The 16,256-nt window shown below is 41.5% G+C and overlaps 1 protein-coding gene across 2 annotated transcripts; it reads right to left on the bottom strand.

The window, feature by feature from the left end:
• Positions 1-2,649: 2,649 nt before the first annotated feature.
• On the bottom strand, positions 2,650-16,180 carry LOC115156025 (methyltransferase 8, methylcytidine). 2 transcript variants are annotated; one of them, XM_029703214.1, is made up of 10 exons: positions 16,068-16,180; positions 9,547-9,703; positions 9,311-9,402; positions 8,851-9,212; positions 8,645-8,694; positions 7,322-7,382; positions 6,023-6,162; positions 4,145-4,251; positions 3,890-3,955; positions 2,650-3,758 (listed from the first exon to the last, which is right to left on the bottom strand). In XM_029703214.1, exons 2-10 carry the CDS (start codon positions 9,696-9,698, stop codon positions 3,601-3,603), a joined length of 1,188 nt encoding a protein of 395 aa, XP_029559074.1. In that variant the 5' UTR covers positions 9,699-9,703; positions 16,068-16,180; the 3' UTR covers positions 2,650-3,600. The 2 variants fall into 2 exon arrangements, with proteins under 2 accessions (XP_029559074.1, XP_029559075.1); XM_029703215.1 differs by lacking the exon at positions 16,068-16,180 and adding an exon at positions 15,282-15,948.
• Between the last annotated feature and the right edge of the window lie 76 nt (positions 16,181-16,256).

Here is a 16,256-nt window from a genome sequence, read left to right as displayed (position 1 = left end):
GAGATGCCCAGCTCGGAGAGGGTGGAGAGGAGGATCTGATGGTTCACAGTATCAAAGGCAGCAGATAGGTCTAGAAGGATGAGAGCAGAGGAGAGAGAATTAGCTTTAGCAGTGCGGAGAGCCTCCGTGACACAGAGAAGAGCAGTCTCAGTTGAATGCCCAGTCTTGAAACCTGACTGATTAGGATCAAGAAGGTCGTTCTGAGAGAGATAGCAGGAGAGCTGGCCAAGGACGGCACGTTCAAGAGTTTTGGAGAGAAAAGAAAGAAGGGATACTGGTCTGTAGTTGTTGACATCGGAGGGATCGAGTGTAGGTTTTTTCAGAAGGGGTGCAACTCTCGCTCTCTTGAAGACGGAAGGGACATAGCCAGCGGTCAAGGATGAGTTGATGAGCGAGGTGAGGTAGGGGAGAAGGTCTCCGGAAATGGTCTGGAGAAGAGAGGAGGGGATAGGGTCAAGTGGGCAGGTTGTTGGGCGGCCGGCCGTCACAAGACGCGAGATTTCATCTGGAGAGAGAGGGGAGAAAGAGGTCAAAGCACAGGGTAGGGCAGTGTGAGCAGGACCAGCGGTGTCGCTTGACTTAGCAAACGAGGATCGGATGTCGTCAACCTTCTTTTCAAAATGGTTGACGAAGTCATCCGCAGTGAGGGAGGAGGGGGGGGAGGAGGATTCAGGAGGGAGGAGAAGGTAGCAAAAAGCTTCCTAGGGTTAGAGGCAGATGCTTGGAATTTAGAGTGGTAGAAAGTGGCTTTAGCAGCAGAGACAGAAGAGGAAAATGTAGAGAGGAGGGAGTGAAAGGATGCCAGGTCCGCAGGGAGGCGAGTTTTCCTCCATTTCCGCTCGGCTGCCCGGAGCCCTGTTCTGTGAGCTCGCAGTGAGTCGTCGAGCCACGGAGCAGGAGGGGAGGACCGAGCCGGCCTGGAGGATAGGGGACAGAGAAAATGAAAGGATGCAGAGAGGGAGGAGAGGAGGGTTGAGGAGGCAGAATCAGGAGATAGGTTGGAGAAGGTTTGAGCAGAGGGAAGAGATGATAGGATGGAAGAGGAGAGAGTAGCGGGAGAGAGAGAGCGAAGGTTGGGACGGCGCAATACCATCCGAGTAGGGGCAGAGTGAGAAGTTTTGGATGAGAGCGAGAGGGAAAAGGATACAAGGTAGTGGTCGGAGACTTGGAGGGGAGTTGCAATGAGATTAGTGGAAGAACAGCATCTAGTAAAGATGAGGTCAAGCGTATTGCCTGCCTTGTGAGTAGGGGGGGAAGGTGAGAGGGTGAGGTCAAAAGAGGAGAGGAGTGGAAAGAAGGAGGCAGAGAGGAATGAGTCGAAGGTAGACGTGGGGAGGTTAAAGTCACCCAGAACTGTGAGAGGTGAGCCATCCTCAGGAAAGGAACTTATCAAGGCGTCAAGCTCATTGATGAACTCTCCAAGGGAACCTGGAGGGTGATAAATGATGAGGATGTTAAGCTTGAAAGGGCTGGTAACTGTGACAGCATGGAATTCAAAGGAGGAGATAGACAGATGGGTCAGGGGAGAAAGAGAGAATGTCCACTTGGGAGAGATGAGGATTCCAGTGCCACCACCCCGCTGGCTCGATGCTCTAGGGGTATGCGAGAACACGTGGGCAGACGAGGAGAGAGCAGTAGGAGTAGCAGTGTTATCTGTGGTAATCCATGTTTCCGTCAGCGCCAGGAAGTCTAGGGACTGGAGGGTAGCATAGGCTGAGATGAACTCAGCCTTGTTGGCCGCAGACCGGCAGTTCCAGAGGCTGCCGGAGACCTGGAACTCTCATATGTATATACTGTATTTTATACCATCTATTGCATCTTGCCTATGCCGCACGACCATTGCGCATCCATATATTTATATGTACATATTCTTATTCCATCACCTTACATTTGTGTGTATAAGGTAGCCGTTGTGAATTTGTTAGATTACATGTTAGATATTACTGCACTGTCGGAACTAGAAGCACAAGCATTTCGCTACATTTGCATTAACCAATAAAATTTGATTTGTCCTATTGTAGGTGAACCTTCGCCCCAGTCTGAGGTCCTGAACACTCTCGAGCAGGTTTTCATCAAGGATCTCGCTGTACTTTGATTCGTTCAGCTTTGCCTCGATCCTGTCTCCCAGTCCCTGCTGCTGAAAAACATCCCCACAGCATGTTTCACCGTAGGGATGGTGCCAGGTTCCTCCAGATGAGACGCTTGGCATTCAGGCCAGAGTTAAAAAAAAATGTTAGGTAAATACCAATTGAAATAGGACATTAAATAAACCGGTTTATAATTGACTTTCAGAATATTATCCATAAACTAATTTACTCTGCATTCATTGAAATAACATTTAAATTGTTTTTGTGCTTTTGATTTTGTTCACTGCATTACCAAATAAATGAGTTGCATTTCCATTTTATATCAATCAGATATGACATGTTGCTTAGCATATAACTACAAAACACATATACCAGGTGCCAGAAATGGGATACATTGGCATAATTCAAGAATTTGCATTACCACAATTCATTAACATAATATCAAAAGTCTAATGTATATAATCAATATATTTCATCTACTGAGACAGAACATAAAACTCATTTTGAGTTATAATTCTGTTGTGTGCAAATAATTGGAAATCAATCACTCAACTACAACAACTATAGCAGGTACACTTTTAATGTATTGTTAGATGGCCAACTAAGGAAGGTACAAATAAGTCATTTTTATGACAGTATCAATCACAGATTTTCATTTTTTTCATTCATTTTTTTCAACTGTTTAATTAAATATGTATATGTATGCATATACTCAACCAGACAAATAAATGACATTTGTCTCCTTACAAAAAGTGAGTTTTACATACATGGCATGTGAAACCCATAAGTACACAACAACCAGAAGGCACTTCCTGGGCCCGATAGTTGACCACTCCCTCAGCCCGATAGTGGACCACTCCCTCAGCCCGATAGTGGACCACTCCCTCAGCCCGATAGTGGACCACTCCCTCAGCCCGATAGTGGACCACTCCCTCAGCCCGATAGTGGACCACTCCCTCAGCCCGATAGTGGACCACTCCCTCAGCCCGATAGTGGACCACTCCCTCAGCCCGATAGTGGACCACTCCCTCAGCCCGATAGTGGACCACTCCCTCAGCCCGATAGTGGACCACTCCCTCAGCCCGATAGTGGACCACTCCCTCAGCCCGATAGTGGACCACTCCCTCAGCCCGATAGTGGACCACTCCCTCAGCCCGATAGTTGACCACTCCCTCAGCCCGATAGTGGACCACTCCCTCAGCCCGATAGTTGACCACTCCCTCAGCCCGATAGTGGACCACTCCCTCAGCACGATAGTGGACCACTCCCTCAGCACGATAGTGGACCACTCCCTCAGCACGATAGTGGACCACTCCCTCAGCCCGATAGTGTACCACTCCCTCAGCCCGATAGTGGACCATCCCAGTGGTACTGTAAATGCATCGCACTAACACATCTCACTGCACTGAGACATGCTTATGACCTCCCTCTGACCTCTGATTTGGATAGACAAGTCCTTGGTAAAGCCAACCTGGGGCAACATGTTCGTCCGAGCAGGGACAGTGGTGGTAGACTATGATGGTGGTGCTAGTGGTTGAGGTTTTTTAAACTTGCTTTGCATCCACACTCTGCGCATTACAACTTTCTTCCCTCTGTTCACCTGTAGTCGCCTATCCTCCAGATTCTGAATTTCTTCCAAACCAGCACTGGAAAATAAACTGCGAACTTCATCTGTGGAAAGAGTAACATAATATTACCATCACACATTACCACCACTAAATTATTTAAGATTAGATTTGAAATAATGTCTACACACAATATTCAAAGATACAATATTCACAGAGACTTTTGAATCAATTGACCTTTTGTGAAGAAATAAACACAAGTTCCATCTCCCCGGGAGTAGAAATTCTCTGACAAGCATCGACCTGTTGATCAGAGAAAAGGTCTCACTGTCATTATTAACATATAGCCACTTTAGACAAAATGTATTCACTACTACCTATTTCAAATGATTATGATCTGCTGTTTTTCCCCTATCAATTATATTTATTTCCTCTGTAAAGTGTATACTTTGTGAAAATGCACTTTATCTAAAGTTCAAATTAGAATGGCACCTTTTTTAAACCGTAGTTGTGATAGGTCATATCTGCCATAATCCCGGAAGAGGAGTATCCCTCCGGGTTTCAGGAATTGAGACAAGCGGGTCACAACTCCTTGGACTCTGTCAAAGAAATCAATCAAATGACAAACCAACCAATCAATTCATCAGTTTCCTTCTCAAAACAATGTTTTGATATGCAAAGGTATGATACATAAAAGTGGGCAGTCGACGCAAAACTTCATAAGGATAGTTAGACACATTTTGAGAGATGTTCATTTTATCATTCCAGAGCGAGGCTTCCCAGGAAATGAACATATACAGTACTGTACAAGCTGTAAGGCTTTTGCGAGGGAGAAAAGGGGTAAGAATTTGACAGTACTCTCCTCCCCAATATGTTAGCTGTTCAAATGCACAGTTGCATCTCAGCTAACATACAGTGCATTCAGAAATTATTCAAACCTCTTGACTTTTTCCATATTTTGTTACGTTTCAGCCTGATTCTAAAATGTATTACGGTGTTTTTTCCCGCTCATAAATCTACATCTTTGTCATTATGGGGATTTGTGTGTAGATTGATTAAATCTTTTTTTTCCGCATCAATTTTAGAATAAGGCTGTAACGTAACAAAATGGGGGAAAAGGGGAAGAGGTCTGAATACTTTCCAAATGCACTGTATGTGATGTCTGACAGAAAGTTAGTGAGCTAAAGAGAGCATATTTCAAATTCACAGTTATACACCCACAGAAAATGCCTGCAGTAGAAGCCTTTTGACTTTGTCTTATTTTGTGACTGATAAATACAAGTAACAAGCTGCTTCCAATGACTGAAGCGAATCAGCAATCAATGGCCCATTGTAGAGACAATATGCTCCATGATACTCCAGGCACTACACTCAATACTCACTTAGAGCTCAATAACAACCTGAACCATTAAAGATTTTACACAGCAAGAAAATGGCAGGAGGTACTGAGATGAAACCCCAGGACAGTACCAACTTACCTCTACATCAAATATAAAATGAAAAGTGATGGAATACAGGAAAATCTATTAGGCTTGCTGTGAGAGCTGGCTGGCAGCCAGCCCATATCCATAATTCTAATCAGCTGCAATCTTCAGGGGCCTCAGTATGAAGTAAAATGTCACTGTTTGTTACAAAAAGCAAGCATCCAAGTACCCAGGGTAAATGGATCTGCAGTTAGACTTAATGCCATTTTGAAGTGAATCATAAATAGACTGCAAATAGGCACATACAGTACTGTATGAGGGGAAAGGGGGATACCTCGTCAGTTGTACAACAATGCATTCAACTGATGTGTCTTCTGCATTTAACCCAACCCCTCTGAATCAGAGAGGTGCGGGGGGCTGCCTTAAATCATCAGCCACTTCATTGGCGCCAGGGGAGCAGTTGTTGTTGGGGGGTTAACTGCCTAGCTCAGGGGCAGAACAACATATTTTTACCTTGTCGGCTCGGGGATCCAATCCAGCAACCATTTGGTTACTAACCCAACACTCCTACCCGCCAGGCTCCCATATTCTGTGCTACTTTTAAAGGGATGGTGTTAGCTACATGAACAGCACACCAGAGCTTACATCCTAAACTGATCTCAGTCAGCATGCTATTTCAATGGGTATTTTGCTTATTCACTTGCAACTGCCTTATCATACAAAACATTTGCAATTAGCAAATGCATATAATCTGTATAAATAAACCCAGGATGTTCTTGATTCAAAACACACACGGTAGTAGAAAATAGCATAACCTCAGAGTGTGAGAGAGGGCCTGTTTTTGGAGGGTGGAGAGGGTTAGATTAGTAATGACATTCAGACAAAGCATCGGGAGGTGATAAATGAGAGTTGGCGCTCCTGCCTTTGTCTCCTAAACATCACCTACCGCTCGGGGTGAATGGAGGACAGCACGAAGACCAGCAGAATAACATCCAGGCTCAGTGGAGGGAACGGAAAGGAGCCCACCTCGTCACAGACGTCCTGAACAAAGGCGTGACACACAGTCTGGTCATAGTCTGGGTGGTCCTACATGGGGAAAAAGAGGGGACTAAGTGGCCTCTGATTCCAAATAGCACAATGATATCAATATGTTAACAATTAAACTCATTAATTAATTAAATGTAGTGGATAACTTAAAACCTACTGTCGAGCTCTTATGATGGCAATTTGGATTTCATTTTTCTTATCTTAAACTCTGCATTGTTGGAAAAGTACCCGTAAGAAAGTTTAATAAGCATGTGACCTTTTTAAAAATATATATATATTTGACAAACATACATCAATTATGCATTATGTGAGAATGTAATTATTTTCATAATTAGAAGAAAAAGATCACAAGGCATGTTTAATGTAAGCCATTTTGAATGAAAAACTATTATTCACTTCTTTTCTTACATTTACTGAAAAAACATGACCATTATCAGGTTAAAAGGGGATGAATAATACTCCTGGAAACTGAACCACTCCCCCCTAAAACAAATAAGCCGTTGTGGCAAGACCTGACACTAAATCACCACTAAAAGGTGCATATAACTGAAGGCACCCGTAAACACACCAGTACTTTACAGTATAGTTCAAAAGAATGACATAATGAGGTGGTTACTTCAAGCCAGCAATAGTATTAGCAATGTGAACAAACTAGGTGTTTTCCTAGTGTTTCATGAGTAGATACGTAGCATTAATTGAGCAACATCATATTAAGCTCTTAAATAGACTTGGAAAGGATTGCACCCATAAATCGCAAAGCAACTGACAACAGAGAAGGATAAATGTAACAACCTCTAATGAGGGCACACAGTCTGTTCCTAGTAGACTGCTCTAGTCTCAGATTAAAGATAAATGCTCTGCATCTCAAGGACTCCATGCAATAATGTCAAGGACTGCTGGTCATGGCCATTTGATAAAAGACTCTCAATTACAAGAGCATCAAATGTCCACCAGGCCTCAAATCAAGCAAGGTGAGACGATTAACATTTTGAGTAGAAGAGAAGGTTAATGTGAAAAACAAGACAAACAAGTAGCTTGACCGTGATGTAATAACCTGTTTGGAATGATTCAATTTCAACCAGATTTCAACCTGTTTGTAATGATGTTATTTCACCCTGATTTCAACCTGTTTTCAATGTTTGTTTGTAAGAATCTCGCTTGTTTGGAAAATTGTATCTAGATCTTTAAGAGAGCTTACCTTGACCAGCTGGACAGCACGAGGGGAAAAGTCACAGCAGTATAAGAATGCCCCTGTGTTTCTATAAGACAGCAACACAGATAGGGAACTTGTCAGCTTAATTTCATATCATTTTTACCACAAACACACCAATACAAAACAAAAATGTACAGTGCCTTCAGAAAGTATTCATACTCCTTGACTTATTCCACATTTCGTTGTGTTTCAGCCTGAATTCAAAATTGATTAAATAGATCCTCACCCATCTACACACAATACCACTAATGAAAGTGCAAAATAGCTTTTAGAAATGTTTGCAAATTTATTGAAAACGGAATACCGAAATATCTAATTTACATAAGTATTCACACCCCATAGTGTTCACCTATGGGGAATCATCTTTGGCAGCGATTACAGCTGTGAGTCTCTGAGCTTTGCACACCTGGATTGTTCAATATTTTCACATTATTCTTGTTAAATTCTTCAAGCTTTGTCAAGTTGATCATTGCTAAAACAGTCATTTTCAAGTCACAAGTCATGTTAAACATGATTATTGCACACAGTGAGTCCATGCAACTTATGTGACATAAGCAACTTTTTACTCCTGAACATATTTAGGCTTGCCATAACAAAGGGGTTCTATACTTATTGACTCAAGACATTTCAGCTTTTCATTTAATTAATTTGTAAACATTTCTAAAAATATAATTCCACTTTGACATTATGGGGTATTATTGCGTGTTGGCCCATGACACAAAATCTAAACGCAATCCATTTTAAATTCAGGCTGTAACACAACAAAACGTGGAAAAAGTCAAGGGGTGTGGAGTAGGGTTACAAGTTAAGTGTATAATGACAGGTAGACTTAACTGTATAAGATCTACAGTAGCAATCAGTAAATATTTACTGAACAAAATAGCTCTTAAATCCCCCACCCAGCAGGGAGACTGAGGGGCTAATACATTGGCTATCAGATAACATGCTTTCCATTTCATTGAAGAGTCATTCATAGGGTTATGCATGCAGTCCAAGGTTAAACACTTCCTACTCGTTACTTTCCTCTCCTAGCCTTGCCAAGTCCTCTGGACAAAATGTTCTATGCAAGATGACATCATGCTTTGGCACAGGTTGTCTGCATAACAAAGTAAATATCAAAACATTTGCCTTCAAGAGAGACAATGTTATTCCAGAATTATTTTTGAATTTAAAAAAAAATCTACCATTGAACACCACAGGTTCAGTTTGTGATGTCATGCATGAATGAATACATTTTCTGATCCGAGTGTATAACAATTTAAAAGACAACGAGACTGGATCAAATATATGTAATGATGTTGTACTTACTTAATAGAGCTGACAATAGGATACACACTGTTACCAGCCCCACATCCAACCTATGACAAAAATAACATTCTGTCAAAATAGACGACATTTGACTCAACTACTAGCCAGTGAAATCAACACCAAAGTTCTAACTCCACAGAAGCATTCTAACTACATAATATATGAACAAGTGTGGGAGGTGAGGGATAAAAGCAAGATGAAAATACCTCTAAGATCCTGAAAGTTGCATGTTCGCCTGGGAAAGAGCTGGGCTGCCTCGCAGCCCCTGCAGTGTCTCTCCCATCTTGATTACAGGACTGCTGGCAATCACTAGTCAGTGGATCTATGTGCTGGTGACTGGGTGCATGTTGCCGCTGCTGGCCCATCTCTTTCTCCCTGCCGGACACACCAGGCTCTGGGCATGGGGCCCGCAGCCCACACGGTCTCTCCTCAGTAGCACCGCTCCCTAGCCCCAAAGGAAGAAGCTCTGGGAACTCCAAGAACAGCCACTTGCGATCTTTAAAGAACTTGTCCTGGTGCATCTCATAAAAGCTGTCCCAGTATTTACAGGCGTCTATGTCATATTTGCCTTAGTGGGGGATGAAGAACAAAAATAACAGAAATATTTGTTTTCATACAATCAAAATTAAGAACATAATTTGCTAGGAACGTTTAGAGAAGGGCTACCTTGCTCTTCTAATGGAATGCGTAAGCTAGAATTATCGTCTGCCTTTTGTCTGGCTTTTTCTTTCTCTTCCTCAGACCACTTCACATGGTCCCTAAAACACAATAATTTCAACATTAACATATTGTATGCTTGATCCAAAATACACTGCTGTGCCCTTTGACACAGTATATTATCAACTTCAGACTTCACATTGAAAGTTGCATTAAATAAAAATAATAGATGTGCAAACGCATACCACATGTTATGCTGGAAGACGTCCTCAGGGTTGGTCAGAATCCTCGCTCCCAAAGGAGCGGGGGGTTGTCCCCCTCTGCTGTTTAGTCTGCAGGGAACCCTGCCCCAAACCATAGCCACTGAGGCTAGGGAGAGGCGTCGTAATCCTCTCATTTAGACTATGGATTGGGAAAACCAGGCAAGAAACCAATCAATCTATTTTAATTATGGAATACTTAGCCCATTCAAATAGACTGTAAATGGTATTAAACATTACAAATCTGTGGTTCCAGCCCTGAATGCCGATTGGCTGACAGCAGTGGTATATCAGACCGTTTTTCCACGGGTAAGACAAAACATTTATCTTTACTGCTCTAATTACGTTGGTAACCAGTTTATAATAGCAATAAGGCACCTCAGGGGTTTGTGGAATATGGCCAACATACCACGGCTAAGGGCTGTGTCCAGGCACTCCGCGATGTGTTGTGCCTAAGAGCAGCCCTTAGCTGTGGTATATTGGCCATATACCACACCCCCTCATGCCTTATTGCTTAAATATACCATCTATTCACGAAGCTGTCTGCCTCCTGAAGGGATTTCGCCGACGCTCCGACGCTGCCCAAAATGCTCTGTCTAAACGCAAATACGCCTCCGCACGTGATACAGTTTTGGAAACACTTGGAATGTAACTTTCGTGTAAGCGAGAAATCATTTTTATACAAAATATACACTTATTGTGTGCAGTTTAGGAAAGTTGCACCTGGCTGTATTTTGAGAAACACAGGAAATGTGCAATGGAATGGTCCAATGGAAATGCAATCGCAAGGTGAGAGGATGTGTCGTAGCCGAGGCGATGTGTGAATACAACCGGGTGCATCTTTGCATCTTAAGTATTTGAAAGATTCTTTCTCGCTTATATGAAAGTTAAGTTCTAAAGGTAACCAAAACTATAATCACAAGTCAGGATTAAACAGAGCGTCAGGATTGTAGTTCACGAGGGAGCCAGCTGTGATCAGTACCCTCAGCTGAGAACTCAAGGGAGGCTGCCTGTAAACTAGGTATACCTCGTTTGGGTTATTGAGAGCTACCCAAATTGTACCATCAAATTCTGATTAATCATAATGACAAGTCTGGGCAATTCCACAGTAACGGAATTGAGACTTAAAATGTACGCCAAACAAAAACCATTGATTTCAAAGTTTAACAAACCATACATCTATGCACAAGGACAACTTTTAACAATTTAAAAACTGAAAATTTTACCAAAACACATTTACCAGAAGAACTGTGCAGATGCAAATTTGGTAACAGAATTTCGGTAAAATCTTCCTCCATTTTTTGTGTTCACGTTTCCCAAAAATTAAATAACTGCTTCAAATTCAACAATGTCTGCAGAAAGAATGAGGTGTCAGCTATGACATGGCAAATTGATTATTTAATTAACTACAGTAAGTGGATTTAAACCCGGTATTGGCATTTCAGTAACAGTATTTAATTATGGGTCCCTGATCTGTACTACACAGAAATGCATAATTATGAATATAAAATGGCATTCTCTTCATGGTGAAGTATCCTAAAAAGGTACACAAAAGGTATAAATATGTAAAATCATCCTTTGCATATTTGGGTACTATTCTACACACTGGCTGTTTAATGAACTAGAGCTGCCCCCAAATAAGAACAAATTTGGTTGTCTGGACCGGACCAAATCTGAACCAATCATAGACGTCTAGGTTTTCGCATGTTTGGACATCAAAATACAGCATAGAACTCAGTAGAGTACAGTACAATACAGAACAGTAGAGTTCAGTATAGCAGTATAGTAAAGTATAACCTAGTACAGTAGATTATATTGTACTCAACTAGTACTGTGAACCGTACTTAACACTACAGTACTGTACTGATCTATACACTACTTTTCTTTACTGTACTCTATTCTATTGTGCTTACTGTACTGAACTATTCTCCACTTTACTCTACTGAACTATACTAATTTCCTTTACTGTACTACGCTGTAGCCTAGTGGTTAGAGCGTTGGGCCAGTAACCGAAAGGTTGCTGGATCGAATCCCCGAGCCGACAAGGTAAAAATCTGTTGTTCTGCCCCTGAGCAAGGCAGTTAATCCACTGTTCCCCGGGTGCCGAAGACGTGGATGTCGATTAAGGCAGCCCCCCCGCACCTCTCTGATTCAGAGGGTTAAATGCTGAAGACACATTTCAGTTGAAGGCATTCAGTTGTACAACTGACTTTCCCTCTCCCTAAAATACTCTACTTTTCTTTACACTATGAATTCCCATTTTAGCCAATTCAATTGCAGAAATTCCGTTAGCGATTTTTCTGACATTCCGTTACCAATTTGGAAACAACATTTTTTGGTTTAATAACTTAAAACCTGTTGGGGACAGGGGGCAGTATTTGCACGTCCGGATAAAAAAACGTACCCGATTTAATCTGGTTACTACTCCTGCCCAGTAACTAGAATATGCATATCATTAGTAGATTTGGATAGAAAACACTCTAAAGTTTCTAAAACTGTTTGAATGGTGTCTGTGAGTATAACAGGACTCATATGGCAGTCAAAACCCTGAGACAAATCCTAACAGGAAATGGAAATCTGATGTGTGGAATAACTTCAAACCTTTGCCATTGAAACACACAGGGACTTATTAATCATTTAGCACTTCCTAAGGCTTCCACTAGATGTCGACAGTCTTTACAAAGTGGTTTGAGTCTTCTATGGTAGAAACTGACCCAAAGAGAGGCTTGGGAAGTTGGTCAAAGGGGGAGGGCCATTTACTACTATGACGTGGGTGCCCATGGCTACCCTCCCCTTTCGAAACATTTAGTAAGACAATGCAATCGTCCGCCTTGAATATTATTGAAGCTCTGGTTGAAAAAGGCCCTAAAGATTTATGTTATACAACGTTTGACATGTTTGAACGAACGTAAATATATATTTTTTGCACATTCGTGACGACAAGTCCCGCGCGCTTCAGTACATTATGAGTAGCCTTCGGAACGCGCTAACAAGAAGGAACTATTGGGACATAAATTATTAACTTTTTCGAACAAAACTACATTTGTTGTGGACCTGGGATTCCTGGAAGTGCCTTCTGATGAAGATAATCAAAGGTAAGGGAATATTTACAATAGTATTTTTGATGGTTGATGGTTCCAAGATGGCGCTAACATGTATCGCCTAGCCTATTTTTCTGAGCATACCACGTCGTTTATTGCAAAGTGTGATTTCCCAGTAAAGTTCTTTTTAAATCTGGCAATGCGGTTGCATTCACGAGATGTTAATCTATAATTCTTTGAATGACAATATTACATTTTAACAATGTTTTCGAATAGTAATTTTGTAAATTGTAGCGCTGATTCACCGGAAGCATTTGAGGGAAAATATTTTCTGAACGTCACGCGCCGATGTAAAATGCTGTTTTTATATATAAATATGAACTTTATCAAACAAAAAATGCATGTATTGTGTAACATGATGTCCTAGGAGAGTCATCTGATGAAGATTGTCAAAGGTTAGTGCTGCATATAGCTGTGTTTTGGGTATTTGTGATGCATGCTAGTTGCTTTGAAAATGGCAGTGTGATTATTTCTGGCTGGGTACTCTCCTAACATAATCTAATGTTTTGCTTTTGCTGTAAAGCCTTTTTGAAATCGGACAACGTGGTTCGATTCAGGAGAGGTGCATCTATAAAACGGTGTAAAATAGTCATATGTTTGAGAAATTGAAGTTATAGCATTTATGAGGTTTTGTATTTTGCGCGACGCAATTCCACTAGCTGTTGACTAGGCCAGAGAGGTTAACTCAGAAACAAAGTTAATATCAGTAAAAACATTAACTAATTGATGGGTCTACCTTTACTTGTTACTTCTGTTAACTTTCATTATCCTCACTCGAGTGAGAGAAATTTGTAAATATCTTAAAGATATGTTGGGTTTTGGTAACGGAATTTGAAGGCACAAGGCAATGTTTCTTAAACTTACAGAAGACAGAGAAATTTCTTCAATACTAAATATACCTGTTGATATTAGTTGGCAGGGGTCTTTACTTCAATATTATTGTATTATTCCCTGGTAGATATTTTATAAAGACCTCTTTCATATCTGTTTGACCAGAAATCAAAGCCTTAGCTTTTTCCACATATTTTGGGATAATTCTTTTTCTCGAAAAGTATTCAGACCCCTTGACGTTTTCCACATTACAGCCTAATTCTAAAATTGATTAAACGTTTTCCTCAATCTACACACAATACCCCATAATGACAAAGCAAAAACTGGTTAAGATTTCTTTGCAAATGTATATAAATAAAACAGAAATACCTTATTTATGTAATTTACATAAATATTCACTCTTTGCTATGAGACTCGACATTGAGCTCAGTTACATCCTGTCTCCATTGATCATCCTTGTGATGTTTCTACAACTTGATTGGAGTCCACCTGTGGTAAATTCTATTTATTGGACATGATTTGGAAAGGCACACACCTGTCTATATAAGGTCCCACAGTTGACAGTGCATGTCAGAGCAAAAACTAAGCCATGAGGTTGAAGGAATTGTCTATAGAGCTCCAAGACAGCATTGTGTTGAGGCACAGATCTGGGGAAGGGTACCAAAAATGTCTGCAGCATTGAAGGTCCCCAAGAACACAGTGGCCTCTATCATTCTTAAATGGAAGAAGTTTGGAACCACCAAGACTTTTCCTAGAGCTGGCCGCCCGGCCAAACTGAGCAATCGGGGGAGAAGGTCCTTGGTCAGGGAGGTGACCAAGAACCCGATGGTCACTCTGACAGAGTTCCAGAGTTCCTCTGTGGAGATAGGAGAACATTCCAGAGGGACAACCATCTCTGCAGCACTCCACAAATCAGGATTTTATGGTAGAGTGGCCAGACGGAAGCCACTCCTCAGTAAAAGGCTCATGACAGCCCGCTTGGAGTTTGCCAAAGGGCACCTAAAGGACTCTCAGACCATGAGAAACAAGATTCTCTGGTCTGATGAAACCAAGATTGAATTCTTTGGCCTGAATGCCAAGCATCAGGTCTGGAGGAAACCTGTCACCATCCCTACGATGAGGCATGGTGGTGGCAGCATCATGCTGTGTGGAGTTTTTTCAGCGGCAGGGACTGAGAGACTAGTCAGGATCGAGGGAAAGATGAACGGAGCAAAGCACAGAGATCCTTGATGAAAACCTGCTCCAGAGCACTCAGGACCTCAAGACTGGGGCGAAGGTTCACCTTCCAACAGTACAAGGACCCTAAGTACACAGCCAACACAACGCAGAAGTGGCTTTGGGACAAGTCTCTGAATGTCCTTGAGTGGCCCAGCCAGAGCCCGGACTTGAACTCGATCTAACATCTCTGGAGAGACCTGAAAATAGCTGTGCAGCGACGCTCCCCATCCAACCTGACAGAGCTTGAGAGGATCTGCAGAGAAAAATGGGAGAAACTCCCCAAATACAGGCAGCCAAGCTTGTAGCGTCATACCCAAGAAGACTCAAGGCAATTCTTCAACAAAGTACTGAGTAAAGGGTCTGAACACGTGTGTGTGTGTGTGTGTGTGTGTGTGTGTGTGTGTGTTATACATTTGCAAACATTTCTAAAAACCTGTTTTTGCTTTGTCACTATGTGATATTGTGTGTAGATGGATGGGGGGGACTATTTTATTCATAGAATAAGGCTGTAACGTAACAAAATGTGGAAAACATCAAGGGGTCTGAATACTTTCCAAATGCACTGTTTACCTTAATAAAAAGTAGACTCGGATTTCTTTTGACACCCAATTTGACATGCTCCTATGACCTTCACATCTTGTTGCTCATGGTCCTTTTACATGGAAATTACTGTCTCTTGAGTTATCAAAGATTGATTTTCTACAAAGAGGGAAAATGACAAGACTCCACTTCCTCTCTGGATGAACCATGAACTCAGAAATAATAACAAACGGAAGTAGCTGGGAAAGGATGAAACTACACATTAGGGGAAAGTGGTCAAAGCAAGTATTGAAACCCAAATTAAACTATACAATTACATTAAACTGTTAATTAGACACGAAAGGACATTGCCATAGGTTGTTTAGTTTATCAGTGGCATATCCCTCTATCACGACTTTGAAGTGTGCCCTCAAGAACTGCACATACCAGCATGCTGCAGTGCATTTAAGAAACCCACGCGACTGCAACACTTCTTTGAAACGCTTTTCCAACTAGTTGGATGTTATTCAGGAAAATCTTACATTCTAACTAATATTGGACCCAGAAGTGTAAAATCTAAGATTGTTTGCTTGTTAGATATGATCTTCATAAGGAAGGAAGTTGATAGTCTCGTTCAACACATACTGCTAGCTAGCTAACATAATTGAGCTAACGTTAGCTATAAAATAACGGCTAATATCACCGTGTGCAGCTGATGCTAAGGACACGTCATTTTAGCAGTCATGATTGTTAGTTATGCCCATTTAATTACCATTCTCTAAAGGACTAGGTTGGAGTATCGAATACCGGCGTGGATAACAATTGAACTGCGCTTACCTTGCTTTGGGCACACTGGTGTTCTTGGGTTGTCACTAGTTACCACAGCCACAAAGTCAAAATGGGCTATATTTAAAAAAAAACAGCTTAATTTAAGGTCAAGATTAGGCATAGGGCTAGCAAAGCATTGTGGTTAGGTTTAAAATAATTTTAAGATGATACATTGTAGAAATAGGTGGGGTTTAGCCA

The sequence above is a fragment of the Salmo trutta genome, chromosome 20 (assembly GCF_901001165.1).
Source record: "Salmo trutta chromosome 20, fSalTru1.1, whole genome shotgun sequence".
NCBI lineage: Eukaryota > Metazoa > Chordata > Actinopteri > Salmoniformes > Salmonidae > Salmo > Salmo trutta.
Note: the sequence above shows the minus strand (reverse complement) of the source record. Positions and strands in the feature narration are given on the sequence as shown.

Excerpts from the sequence above, each read along its gene's own strand:
- LOC115156025 (XM_029703214.1), bottom strand. The coding sequence starts at position 9,698 with ATGAGAGGATTACGACGCCTCTCCCTAGCCTCAGTGGCTATGGTTTGG. Across the intron at positions 9,403-9,546 it reads GTCTTCCAGCATAACATGTG|GGACCATGTGAAGTGGTCTG; the intron begins GTATGCGTTTGC and ends ATTGTGTTTTAG. Across the intron at positions 3,956-4,144 it reads ACAACTACGGTTTAAAAAAG|GTCGATGCTTGTCAGAGAAT; the intron begins GTGCCATTCTAA and ends TCTGATCAACAG.